Here is a 14,158-nt window from a genome sequence, read left to right as displayed (position 1 = left end):
TATTTTCCCCTTTATTTGTCTCTTAGCTTGTATCTGGTTCAAATATACTAGGTTGTAGGACAACAGTTTGTTTTTCCCACTCAGAACCCTCACGATATAAAGAATTGCCCTCAAACTCTATTTTAGGATTTATTTTTCTATGCTTAAAATTTGTGTTTTCCCCCTTCCCTGTTTTGATGACAAAGTAAGTTCAGTTCTCAGTTTTTATCTGTTCAGGTCATCAGTGGTCTTATAATCTTGGCTTTATATTTTTTGGAAGAAATGGCTGTGCTGTCTCACATTTCTTTCCTTTGGTGATTGTCTGGCATGGATGGCAGTTAACTTGCTGTCCTAGGAGTCTTGCTTACTATATACCCAGATGCTGAATAAGGTGAACAGATAGGCCAGGAAAGGAAATTCACATCCCTTTCTTGCTTCAAGCTGTGTGCCTCTGAAGCATGTTGCTATGTTCAGGAAGGAGGGATTGCAGGTAGAGAGGGAAATCCTGGTACCGGGATTATTTAATTCCAGTCTCACTGAGTTTGTAGTTCTCAGAGCAATGACAGATGATGATGATGGCCACTGTAATTTCTTCTGTAATGTGATGTAATTTTTATACAAAGACTTATTTGGGAGGAAAGAGACTCTTGCTCAAAACACAGCTCTGCATTTTCCTCTTTTTTGCATGTGCAGATCGTAACTGCCAAAAGTAACTTTGTCATCTATTTTCTTCAACATGAAGTGCTTTCTCCCATTCTTCTTTCCATCTCCGTTAGCTCCCACCTCTCTAGCAAATATTGTCTTATATGAAGTGAAGTCGATGCTCTACTGGAATTTACTGGTGCCACGTAGACAAGGTTTGTCATCAGTGGGATGGGAAAGAAGCAAGCATACCGAGGCTCCAAAGCCCTAAAGCTGGCATTTCATACTTCTCCAAATCATCCTGCACATCTCTAGTGCTGACTTCCTTTTCTCTGGAGACTGTGCGACGGCCCCTCTGCACTTGTCCCTGTTGGTCATGTTTAGCAAATGGAGTCGCTACAAATCTCCACTTATCGAGATGATTTCCAAGCACTCGGAGGGCTTTTGTTGTTGATTGGCCTTGGGGAACAGCGTAGAGCAGGGAAGCTGGCTTTAGGCTGGAATTCACATATCCTTGGTGCACATATAGATCCACACTGATAACTGAATAAGCGGAAATGGCTTTCCCATGGCAACAGAAGACTAGCAAATGGGGATGGTTTAGCTTTTAATGCACATGGGATGTGCTTGCCAGATTAGCAGCTGTAGATGTGGCCCAAGGCCTCTGAGCCAGTTTATTGGCCTGGATCCATCTGGCCACCGTCCAGTATTGCCCACTTTCCAGATACAGGTCAGAATATATTTTAGAGACAAATTGACTCTAAGCACAATTTATCAAGATGCTTATAAATTGACCCCAACTATGAAGGTAATATCCATTAAGCTACTTTAGGCAAAATGGTAAGGGAAGGTATACCAGCAAGTGGAGGTTAACCATGGATCCAAACAAGACCTGTCTTTGAGGACTGTCTACTTCTCCGCAGCTTTCGGGGCAGACATATTCTCAGTAGACATCTACTTCTGCACATGTGCAGAAGGCTGGAAATTAACCCTAAAATAACCCAATTGGCATAAAACACAAAGAATTGCTTTTAGGATAATTAAAACTATTTCGAATCTTTTATTTATCAATCTGGTTTCTAATATAACTTTAGGTAAATGAAAGACATCCACAAAAGAATAATAGGCATACATATATCATTTCCTTCTTTCATTCCAGTTTACATGCTCTTGCTTTTAGAGAGTGAAATTTGGTGGCGTTCCACAGGGATGAAGTCCTAACTAGCTCACGGGGAGACCGTCTCCGTGTCCACTTCAAAGGGGAAAAGAAGCCGACAAAGCAAAGCTGAGAATTGGCAGCATCGAGAACAGTGTCTTGGCCTACTCGGGAGGAACCGCCACACCGTCACAGCCTTCTCAGAAGCCAGCCCCCATGGACTGTATCAGCTGAGCCTGGGAAACAGGACAAAGTGTCTTAGCAGGCGTGTTGTTACAGCGCATTTCCATCTGGACCAGAGACGTGCAAATGGGTGCTGCGTGCGAACACTCGGGGGCCCAGTCTTTATTACCTTCTTCCAGTCTTTACTCAACTTTTAAACATAATTTCTCTGATTAACTGACAGTGATTTTACAGATGAGAGGAAAATAATACTGTGGTGAGAGAAATGTTCTTTAAAGTTTCCGACATTACCGTGAGTGGGACCGTAGGGTAGAGGTGCAGGGCCTCTATAGCACAACGTTTTTGTGTGCGGTTGATTTGTAAGCCAGTCCAGCTACATTTACTGGCTGTCTGAGACTGTATACTGTGAGCCACAGGTCACGGCCAGGTGAGGATTCAGGGATTTACACTAAAATTTCCAGTTTCTCTAGGTTTCCGCTGGGTTCCACTTCCCTCCGTTGACAGCCTATCTGCCTGAGGTCTTTCTGTGTCATAGTTAAGCAATGATTCAGCAATGTCCCTTAAGTCTCCATGCGTGTGCATGGCTACATGGTTTCTATAGTACTTTTTAAATGCAACTTATACCCACAAGCCAAATCAGTTTTTTATGAGGCTCCTTTGACCTTGGAATTTATAGTTGGTCATCAAAGTGTTGCACAGTCGAGAATTCATCATGCTCACAATTGTCTTTCGACGTGGATAAAGCAACTCCATGTCAAGCACTGAAGAAGGATGGACGGAAGTTCAAGGGTATGGCCAGGATCACCTAGCAAGTCTAGGAAGGAGAAAGGGTGGGAATTCTTGCTAAATTTTATTCATTGTGCATGTGTGTATGTGTATGTGTGTGTGTGTGCGCGCGCGTGCATGTGCATGCTCATGTGTGTGAGTGTGTGTAGGTGGAGTGGTCAGAGGACAGCTTGTATGAAGTCAGTTCTTTCCTTCCACTGTAGGATCCATGGATTGGCTTAGATTGCCGGTTTTGTATGGCAACATTTACTAAGCTGAGTTTGACTTATCCAACCAATAATAGTTTCTGAAGTGTTCTTCCTGGTGAGCCACTCAACCCTGAGTTGAGGAACAGGAATCATGCATCTCACTAACTCTTGGCTAAAAGCAAGGGCATCTTTTTAAGATGATGTTTTAGTGAGTGGGACCCCTGAGAGTCAGCTGGTAGATCTCAACATGTGTCCAGGCATGGCAACACACACCTATAATCCAGAATTTATAGGCAAGACATCAAAAATTTAAAGCCAGCCCCTGCTACATAATGCGTTCAAAGCCTGGGTGGGCAACATGAGACGCTGTATCAAAAGAACAAGCAAAAAGACTCTCAGACTGTCAAGATGACTCTTCAGATAAAAGCACTTGCCATACAAAACTGCTAGCTAAACTTTTTTTTTTTAAAGGTGCTTGACAACATAGCAAAAAGGGGAAAAAAGAGTTCAAATCAGGCATTGTTTAGAAGTATGAGATGTAAAAGGAGATTCTTTTCTTAAGAAAGGGCACAGCAAGGAGAGGAGAAAACAGTAACAAGTAGAGCAGAACACAGAGAACAGGTGGTCTTGTAGAAGTTAGTGTATCTTCTCACTCCCTGAACCCTGGTGTGGTGGGAGCCAGACCCATTGGCTGGGATTGAAGAGGTTAGTGTATCTTCTCACTCCCTGAACCCTGGTGTGGTGGGAGCCAGACCCATTGGCTGGGATTGTAGAAGTTAGTGTATCTTCTCACTCCCTGAACCCTGGTGTGGTGGGAGCCAGACCCATTGGCTGGGATTGAAGAAGTTAGTGTATCTTCTCACTCCCTGAACCCTGGTGCGGTTGGAGCCAGTGCCTGTTGGCTTCTCCTAGCAGTACTTTCTGCTGTACAAGGCTGTTGTCTGACCAGGCTTACAGGAGTACCTGGTGCTCTCCTGCTATGTGCAACAACAGAGTTAGGATCTACTCACTGGTCATGGTGGGACTATTGCTGCTGCTGCTGTTACCTTTGAATTCCTGCTCCTTTGGGGAGGAGTTCTTTCTCTTCTGATGCTGATCAGTAGGGAAATTTCTAACAAAAGTCCTCTAAACTCTTGTTCTCAGATCTTCAATTAAAACAATTCACAAAAGCCTTCCTATTTTTAAACTGTTGGTAGATAAGAATGAGGAAATGCATTCTTACATATTAAGAAGGCCCAGGGAAAATTCAACCATGAAAAATTTTGATGTCCTGAATTAGTGTCTCTGTGCCCAGAGAATATGCTATTTTGGGAGTAGAGAATGCCACTGATTTTGCATTCATTCAGCGTCTTTCTTAGCTTCTTGAAAAACCCAGACATTTGGTTTAGACGCAGAGAAAGTTCATGCATGCACAACCCTCCAGTCACCAATGTTCTCTGAAGCTTCATTTATTTAGAACTTTATTTTTTGAGAATGGTTTCACTAGGCAGTTCAGGCTAGCCAGAACTTGCTATACAGCCCAGGCTGACCCTGAACTCATTATCCTCCTACCTTGGTCTCTCCAATGCTGGGATTTCAGGCTTGTACCAGTGTGTCTTAGTCCTTTGGCACAGTGTTTGGGTTTTGTTTGGTTTATATAGTCTTATTGCTTAAAGGAGCTTCCACTGGTCTGTGCTTGGTTGATGATATATTGGCTATAAAATGTCCAGATGGTTGGTAGTGGGGATGAAAAGACAGTCTAGGGTTAGGCAAATTCGGGTTATATCATGACTTGAAGCAGTCTCATACCAAACTGTCAAGGGAGGGAAATGGAACAGAGAATTACTTCTTTTTCTTCAGACGAGCAATTATTTACCATTCAGAACACACTGGCTATGTCTGCCATGCATAGATGTGGGGATTTTGGTTAAGGGCATAATTCCAAGAAAAGGTCAAGACTTCAGGACTCACTTAGCAACTGATTTAGTTACTTGCTCCTCCGCCCACCTCTGGCTCCTGTCTCCAAGGGGATTGTAACCACCTTAGGGAGACTGTGTCGGCTCTCTTCTTGTGTCTCAACTGAGGACAATGTTGTTCAGAACCCCAGCTGTGCTGATGTGGGAGACGGGTTGGACCCTAGTGTTTGCTTTCTGTGGCGGGAAAAAGGGAAGGAAACAGTGAAGAGAAGGGCCAGATGAGGACACTCTAATACTGGGGACTGTCCCGATGGTTTCTCTTGCTAATCATTTGGGGAAGGAAAGTGCTGAGCTAATACAAAATGAACACAGCTATTTTGGGGAATGCCAGAAAGAATAACTTTCCACCTGGCATTATTTGGTAAGTACAAATGTAATACCTGTAAAATAAGTTCTAAAAAAAATCAGAAATATTTCTAAGTCATAATGGTAAACATTTGCCTTTTCAATGTGAAAATATGAAAAAGAATGCTTCACGGTCAGGTATCTTGGTGAAATAACATGAGCTTGGCTCTCAAATGTAATTGTTCTGGCATTTTGTCCTAATAAATAAAACCATTTAATGCTTTATGAAAGAATTTGCAAGGGTGTCCATGGGCCTGTTTGAGGTCTGCCTGCAATTGAAAGAGGTCTCAGGATTCCTTTATATTCTGTTTCTGTGACTGAAGGGGAATGGGCCCACCCCTTACCTCCTTTGGGAGTGCATTGTAAGCTGGAGCAATAAGCAGCTTGGGATAAGGTTTACCATTACTTAAGAAATTTAGATCCTCCAATAATTTGAGTTTTCGGAGAACCTTGAAAGTGTGTGCATAATATCCCAACTACTGGAGCACACATCTCACTGAGACAGACCCTCAGAGAAGTGGTGTCTATACCACTTTAATTTCTCTGCCCTTCTAAGAGCAGAAATGAAGAATCATCACGCTTAATTCCTCAAATGTTGGAGCCTACAAAATTTTTAAAAAGAGGTTTTAAAGTATAAGAGGGCCTACATATTTCAATTATAAATGGTAGCCATTCAAGAAACTTTTGTATAATTAAAAAATTATTTAATTAAATTCCGTTTTGGGTGCTCTAATAGGAAGAATCGCTCCCAATTTCTTACACAAAGTCTACTTTTTTTAAAAACATAAAATCTAGTGTTATTTTTGGAGCAAATGGCTCAAAACTCCTGATAGCCCTAAGATATGTAATCTACTAGACAATAGGAGTCTTTTAAAGAGAAGTGGTGATTGATGATCAGGTTTGTGGCGACTGCACACTCTGATGTGTCTGTCACAGATCTCTGTCTCATGACAGTGTTTCTGCGGTTGAGTTGGTTTGAGGTATGGCAGTGTTTCCCACATGATTCCAGAGTAACAGCTGTTGTAACTTGGCTTTATTGTATTGTGCAATCAAGAGGGTGCTATCTGCTAGGATTTTATCACAGCGGTGTAAAAACTTGAAGTTTAGAGCGAAATTTAAAAAAAAACACACTAATTTATGCATTCACTAGAAAGTGTCCATATTTTCCTTATAAATATAAAAGAAACAGCAAAGAAGACATTCCCTCTGGCTCTAATTCCCCACTGAGGCCTGTATACAAATACAGCCCGATAAGTTAAAGTTAAAACAGAGAAGTCCTGTAACAGTTGCTCACCATGGTGTTATAGCTGATAATTACAGACATTAAAGAGGCCTAAGACTACATCCATGGGACATCATTATGTAGAAGTCAATGGAAAACAGAAGCAATAAACCCAGTATGCCTTTCTTTGCCAGATTCTTGGATGCTTGTCTCCACTTGTGTTGCTTACATTGTTGCAGGACAGGAGCTGCTTCCTTCTTCCTTCACCAGCTAATGACAGACAGGGACCATCAGAAAACTGGCCTAGATGCAGGTGTCTTTGAAGACTGGCAAATAGGCTCTTTGCTCATTTTTTCTTTCTCATTTCTGTTTTATGGGACACCAAAAGAAATATTATCTGGACACAAACTAATTGCTACAACAGCCCATTAAAAGTTGACTAGGTGCAAAAGGAAGAGAATGTCATAAGCTGTATGGATGCGTATCAGTTTTTCTTGAGGAAAAAATACCCACATTCTAAGGGCTCTTAAAAATGTAGAAAACTTGCCCTGTTACCACGGGATCTTAGAACACCTCTAAACACACACAAAATAAGACAGATATTACCTACAAATTCCAACTGTTGCTTAAACTCTAAAAGCATTTTCTTTTAATACAGAAGGGGGAACTCAGCTATAAAGAAATATTAAAAAGTATATTTTTGTGTGGCCATCAGTCTTAAGAATATTGGGTTGCTTGCCTTCCCCAGCTTGTGCTGATACTGTAAGCATGTGCTCAGGGGTGTGACACAGGGTGCTCTTGTCCCTCTCCCTCCTCCCTTAGCCTCCCTCCCTAGCCCATGGCTAAAAAGCCACCCCTCAAATGAGCCACTCTTTTTTGCTCTCATCAATGGTCTCTGTGAAGTTGGGGTCGTTGTTCATGATGGCAGCATCTGCGCTCTCGGCTGACTCAGCTCCTTTGGCCTCGTTGGTGTGGTAGGTGCCCTTGTGACGGAACATGTACCGGATGAGGAAGACCAGGGTGCAGAGGATGGTGAAAATCACCACAGCGATGACCCCTGGGGACAGTAGATAAATACCAGAAGTTAAACGAGCCTTGTCTACATTTCTATCTCCCCGCTGCATCCAGCTCCCTTGGATATGACTCTTCCCCACAGAAAACAGTGACAGTCATGAAGACACAAAAGGTTTAACAGGAACCAGAAGGTGTCTTGTCCTCTTGCCCAAAGTAACTAAAAACTAGATAAAATATATGACGCATACGCCTTCAGACAGTGGACAGCAGATAGACAGACACACGGTGCCTGAGGAAAGAGTCAGAAATGACGAGTTTCCACACTTTGTCCAGTTTTCTGACCGTCCACACCGTTCTGCAGAGACAACCAGGAGAACCCCGTGAGCTTCTTGAACTGGGGGCGGGGCTTCAAGGCCAGTGCATGTGCTCCACACAGATGGATCTGCTAATCCGTGAAGCTGCTGAACCTCCAGCTGAACACTAACACGTGCATGTGTGCATACCCATGACCCTCCACAGGGCAGGGAGGCACAGGAAACAATTTCCAGAGCTCACACAGGGCTGCAAGATGATCAGGCTCTAACGGGAAATAACTGCAGGCATTCGGTTCAGACTGGGAAAGGTCATGCTAAAGGCATGCTTTTGAGGGAGTGAAAGGTCTGGCAGGATTTGACCTGCAAAAAGCTTAACATGACTAAAAGATATCAAGCTATAAGTGCTGCGAGAGATCTCGGCATGCAATATCAAAAGACCATTCAACGCCCAAACTCAGTCATGCTAATAATGTCTAGCAGCCAATATAAAAATGACCAGATATGCAAAGAACAATTTTTCTCCTATGAGAAAATCAATTAGACTAGAAATGGCAGAGATAACAGAGTGAGCACAGAGGGACCTGTGCAAACCAATCCCTAACAATCAAGACTGACTATGGAGGCAAAATCAATAAGAATGTACAAGACCTGGACAACATGGAGTCAGGTTTGCTAACAAGCTGTAGATTGGGGAAAAAATATTTATCTGTGGTCTGACAAAAGACTTGTACCCAGAATATAAACTCTTTCAAATCAGTAGCAAGAAACCAAACAACCGATTAAGGAGGTGGAGAAAGATTTCGAGGTACTTCACAAAATAATCATATAAGACAGTAAACACTGAAAAGACACCGAGCATCACTAGTGATGAGATTATCTTTCGCTACAGAGATGCCACAACTCACCTAGCGGAGTGGCTAAGTAAGAAGGCTGTCAGCACCAAGAGATTGGGGAACAAGCGGCCTTTTTAGAGATTGATCATGGGACTGTAGGTGGTTGGGTCGTTTTGGAAAGCTGCATGGCAATGACTTACAAAGTTAAATATCTGCTTTCTTTACTGTGTTAGTGATTGCATTTCTAGGAATTATTGAGGAGTCTACCTAAGGTGTATACCAGATTATTAAGTTGTGTGTAGCTTTACTTTTAATAACCCAAATCTGGAGACGAGACAACAATCTAGCAATGGGTACGTGGATAAAACAAATGATGGCACAGCCATTCAATGAAATACAATTTGGCAAGAGAGATAAATTTGTTGATGAGCAAAATAGTGTGGACAGATATAAAAATATTATGCTGAATGAATGAAAGTGCGGCAAATTTTATACTAGTTATGAAACTGTGGAGGAGTGAAAGGAATAGGTGGGGACTTAACAAAAGGGACAGCAAAATTAGCCGAGAGGAGTTATTTTACGTTGGTGTGTTCTATACGTTGCGGTGGTGGATATGGGTGTATGTTAAAAAGTCACTGACCTGTTTCTTGTATAAGTTCATATGATACTTTGAGTTTATCTTAAAACTACAACAATAACAAAACTCCAAAAAGTCAAAATCAATAAGGATAGGGACCTTGATGAGATTATACTTGAACTTGGGATGATGTCACTTAAATACCCTTTTGAACATTTTTAATGTACTTTGTTTATGTATATGTGTTGTATATATTTGGGTATATGTGCACATGAGTGTGGGTGCCTATGGATGATTCCTGGAGCTGGAGTTACAGGTAGTTGTGAGCAGCCTTCTGTAGGTTCTGGGAACTGAACTCGGGTCTGTCTGGAAAAGCAGTCTTTTGTCTTAACTGCATAGCCATCTCTCCAGCCCCATTTTTTTTTTTTAAAAATCATTGCTTTTCCCTGGTGAATAGCTGCTATGTTGTATGTATCACATACCTCCGATGATAGCTGAGTTCCTGTTGACTCCGTTTCTTATAGCTTGGCCTTGTCCTGGGTTGTATGGGAAATCAGCACTGGCTGCAGAGAAAGAAAGAAAGAAAGAAAGAAAGAAAGAAAGAAAGAAGAAAAAGTGAAGTTGAAGAGGCAAGCACACAAATAATTTTATATTTATTTCTTCATACAACTCTCTGACACTTTCCATTTGTAAAATGAAATTTCCACCTCAGATGGATCCAACCTTACCATTGCCTCCTACAAAAATTCCAGAAACCCCCATCCCTGATTTCACTAAAAGTTCCAGTGCTATGACTTGTTTGAGGGGAACAGTAGGGGAATGTTAGCTAAGAATGTTCCGAGCCAGCCTGTCACTGCTCTGCTGGCAAGTCTGCTTTTAGAATAGTCATCCTGGGGTATTATCTAGCAGTTTGTTTCAGGACACTGGGTTCATGGACATTCAACTCCTGTATGTAACTCGGAAGCATATGACTTCCATAATCGTCTCTACATTGCTAATCATATCCCACGGACTTCAAAGAATATTGTAAATTGACTCTGGATAACCTTAGAGAGTAATGACAGGGGGACAAGTCTCTCTGCATTTAGTACAGACCATTTAAAGAGAGACTTCGCCAGTTCTTTGAATCCTTACCTGCAGGACCTATGGACACAGACGCAGGGTGGCATTTGTTTTCTCATGTTCTGAAATCTGTCTCCCATCCACTTTTTTCCACACCCTACTGCCAGTTTAGGGTTCATGTGCCGACAAAAATTTTACGGCACATACTATTAGTTTAAAAGTAACGGCTTCTTTAATATTTAGCATGACTTTAATAAAACACTAGAACCTTCAGCAATATGCAAAGGCCTTAAAGTTCAGAAACGTTGAGAAGAATGCTAATAGCTTAATTTTCTATTTCTTTCCCAGTTCAAAAAATATTAGAAGCAGTTGTGTCAAGTTTAGATGTTCCACTCAGATGGATCCCTCTTATCGCTCCAAAGGCAAATAGATTCTGAAACCTTAAGTCAGTGGAGCATCTACAGTAAGTAATCCAAAAAAAGCAAATTCACCTTCAAGGGTGGGTTTTTCTTGGTGGGGGAAGGGCTGCTGGGTCAAACCTATGGCCTTGCACCTGCCAGGCAAAGTTTTTCCACTGAGCTACATTCCCAGACCCTTCCAGTCCACAAACAGATTTGCAGTGGTAGAAATTTCCTTTGAAAAGTTCAAGCAAATCTCTCAATGGAAGTAACTTTTCTTCCAGCAGATGGAGCAGAGAACCCAAGTTTGAAGTAGACCGAATCCTGCTGGATGGCACTAAGTCACTGAGAGAGATATTTCCAGGGTCTGAACTTGCTATAATTAAACAGAGGCCGGTGTTGTGATTCAGGTAGAACCATGCCAGGAACTCAGTTCCTAAGGCTACTTCATCCCGGGGTATAGATGGGGGAGAATCTCCAGGGTCATGACAAAAACAGCCAGAGCGCTTCCCTTCCCATCTCCTTGGAAATATGGGAATCTCACATTTTTAATCAGTGTGTAATTTAGTTTTTTCTCTCTTAGACTTCATTTAAAATTTCTAAAAATCTAATTTTCATTTATTTTGCATATGTGTGTATATATGTGGGCATGAATGTTCCAAGATGGCACTGGTGGAGGTTAGAGACCAACCTGTTGGAGTTGGTTCCCTCCTTCTAACATGCGGGTACCAATGATTGACCTGAGGTGATCAGTCTTGGCAACAAGTGGCTTTACTTACTGGACCATATCACTGGCCTCAGATTTGACAGGTTCACCCAGGGCTAGAGAAATCATTCTCTCTTGGATTTGTACATTATTAATCAGCGTCATTCAAACCTGCTGACTGCTGATGGCCATGAACTCTGATAAGCAAATGAGTGAAGGAAAACTCATCTGCAGGTTATCCACACTCTCTCCAAATCTTTAACTGTGAACATAAACAGTGCCTTTGCTATGTAATTTGTTGTCCCTGGTGGCCTAATTACATGCCCCAATGGAAGACTTTGCTTATATAGTGAAAATGCTAATGAAAAGTGTGGATGTGGTTTGAACTACGGTCTTCTTCAGGTCTGGTGACTTGTTTGAGTTTACCTGTAGTTTTCCCATTGTGTGTCATGTGTGTCATAAGGCACGGTAAGATTTGCTTTATCCCTTGACATGGCCACTTTTCAAGGATGAAGTTTAGACTATTATTGTCCATCTTTTACATCTTCAGGCCTTTGGATGTTGTTAATTACCCTTCTCCATATGCTACTTGGTCCATCTCTAGCCTGACTGAAATTAGAACCCAAGCTAATTCCAAAAGAAGCAATCTTCTCACGTTTGAGTCCTTTGAAAACTAGGAAGATCCAGGCAGGTGAGTTGTTTAAAAGACCCAGTTTATTTTAGATGGTGGAGTATGGGTTAGAACTATGACAAGAAGAGCCCTTTTAGGGGATGAAAGAAAAAATTTGTGTTGGAATTACTAAGTTTGCTGTACCTATAGGACTCTCACTTTGACCTCTCTTCTAGACATTTGGAGACTTGAGTAGGTCAAATTTCTTGTCTTCTGAGTAACACAAATATTCTGGCTTTCTTTAAACAATATGAACTTTCCACATACATTAAATATCTGCTCAGAAATGTGTGTATAAAATGTGAGATTTCATCGCTTCTCGGCCTTTTGGCTAAGATCAAGTGTAAAATGTGAGATTTCACACTGCCCTGGCATATACTTTAGTTCTTTTTCTCTTAGACTTGATTTAAAATTTTTATTTTATTTTTTATGTGTCAAGTATAGCAAGTAGTTTTGTTATCAGCCTACTGTGACAACATTCATGACATTATAGGGTGGTTGCTTTCTGCCTGCATGACTCTAATAAAACGTGATACACTTCAGGAATTTGTAGCATGGTATAATTCATAATGTGGAGATGAACCATGGCAAAATTTCTTTCAGCTTCAAAGCCTAGCTTGTGACATTGTGTCCTTGGCCTCAAAACTGTCCAAACTCTCGGCTTCTTAGACATATTGGTGGCCCTCTTCTCATTTATTTTTCTTCCCCTCCAATGCTGAGGGGAACCCAGGTCCTCGTGCAAGGCTGGCGAGTGCTCTACCACTGGCCAACATCCCGACCCCTCTCTAGTTCCTTTCATGTCACAGCTGTAAATAGTGTTGGAAGTTTGGGCTGGAGAAGAGACACGCAATGACTTGGAGAACGGCAGGAGTGAGAGGACACTTGTAACCTCCCAGGACTGCCGTTCAGGTGAACCTGGATTTCTTGGTCTTGTAAAGACTTCATGTAATCGAGCCTCTCTCATGTTTCTTCCTTCGTGGGCTACTCTTCTAACTGAATATTCTGGATGTAATAGATTCTTAATGCTTCAAGTCAGTTCATTAGGGAACACTCCTGCCTGGACATCTGGTTTACCTTCCTTCTCTTTTCTCATCAAATTTTATCTCTTTCTTGAAAGAAGTACCAATTTCCAATTAAGTGGCCAAGTCTCCTTTCAATAGCTACAGTCTTAATTCTTATTATTTCCTTTTCTTTCTATCTTATCTCCATGTGTGTTCCCATGTATGTAGAAGCCAGAGGACAACAATGAATGCCATCCTTAAGGCACCATACACTTTTTTAAAAAATCTTTTTGAGACAGAGTTTCTCACACACCCCAAACTGAGATTGGCTGCCCAGTGAGCTGGGATCTATTTGCCTCTGCCCCTCCAGTGCTGGAATCACAACATGCCACTGTTTTTTAATGTGGGCTTAGCAATCTTCACAAACCCCACATCAGACAGAGGTCTGATCTCCAAAATACACAAAGAACTCAAGAAATTGGTCATCAAAAGAACAAATAATCCAATAAAAAGAATGGAGTGCAGACCTAAACAGAGAACTCTCAACAGAGGAATCTAAAATGGCTGAAAGACACTTAAGGAAATGCTCAACATCCTTAGTCATCAGAGAAATGCAAAACAAAACAACTCTGAGATTCCATTTTACACCGTAAGAATGGCTAAGATCAAAAACACTGATGACAACTTATGCTGGAGAGGTTGTGGGGAGAAGGGAACACTTCTGCATTGCTGGTGGGAATGCAAGCTGGTATAACCACGTTGGATGTCACTATGGTGATTTTTCAGAAAATTAGAAAACAACCTTCCTCAAGACCTAGTAATACCACTTTTGGGCATATATCCAAAGGATGCTCAATCATGCCACAAGGACATGTGCTCAACTTTGTTCATAGCAGCATTGTTTGTCATAGCCCAAAACTGGAAACAATATAAATGCCCCTCGACTGAAGAATGGATAAGGAAAATGTGGTACATTTACAAAATTACTACACAGCAGAAAAAAATAATGACACCTTGAATTTTGCAGGCAAATGGATGGAGCTAGAAAACATCATTTTGAGTGAGGTAACCCAGATCCAGAAAGACATATGCTCAATCATAAATGGTTTTTAAACATAAAGCGAAGA

The 14,158-nt window shown here is 41.6% G+C and overlaps 1 protein-coding gene across 2 annotated transcripts in view; it reads right to left on the bottom strand.

Annotated features, from left to right (window-relative positions):
• Positions 1–1,650: 1,650 nt before the first annotated feature.
• Positions 1,651–14,158, bottom strand: part of Cntnap2 (contactin associated protein 2) — a 2,078,180-nt gene continuing 2,065,672 nt past the window's right edge. The window contains exons 23-25 of one of the 2 annotated variants that reach the window (XR_005972587.1): positions 9,677–9,757; positions 6,686–7,513; positions 1,651–2,013 (exon numbers count right to left, since the gene is read on the bottom strand). Coding sequence is in view for 1 of the 2 variants with exons in the window: in XM_041635058.1 (XP_041490992.1) it covers positions 7,314–7,513; positions 9,677–9,757 (281 nt within the window). In the remaining variant the exon portion in view is untranslated. Of the gene's footprint in view, positions 7,514–9,676; positions 9,758–14,158 lie in introns of both variants that reach the window. The other variant, XM_041635058.1, reaches the window with a different exon arrangement.

Source organism: Microtus oregoni, unplaced genomic scaffold, assembly GCF_018167655.1.
Source record: "Microtus oregoni isolate MIOR12 unplaced genomic scaffold, Mior012 000046F_ref0000063, whole genome shotgun sequence".
In the NCBI taxonomy this organism is placed as follows: domain Eukaryota; kingdom Metazoa; phylum Chordata; class Mammalia; order Rodentia; family Cricetidae; genus Microtus; species Microtus oregoni.
Note: the sequence above shows the minus strand (reverse complement) of the source record. Positions and strands in the feature narration are given on the sequence as shown.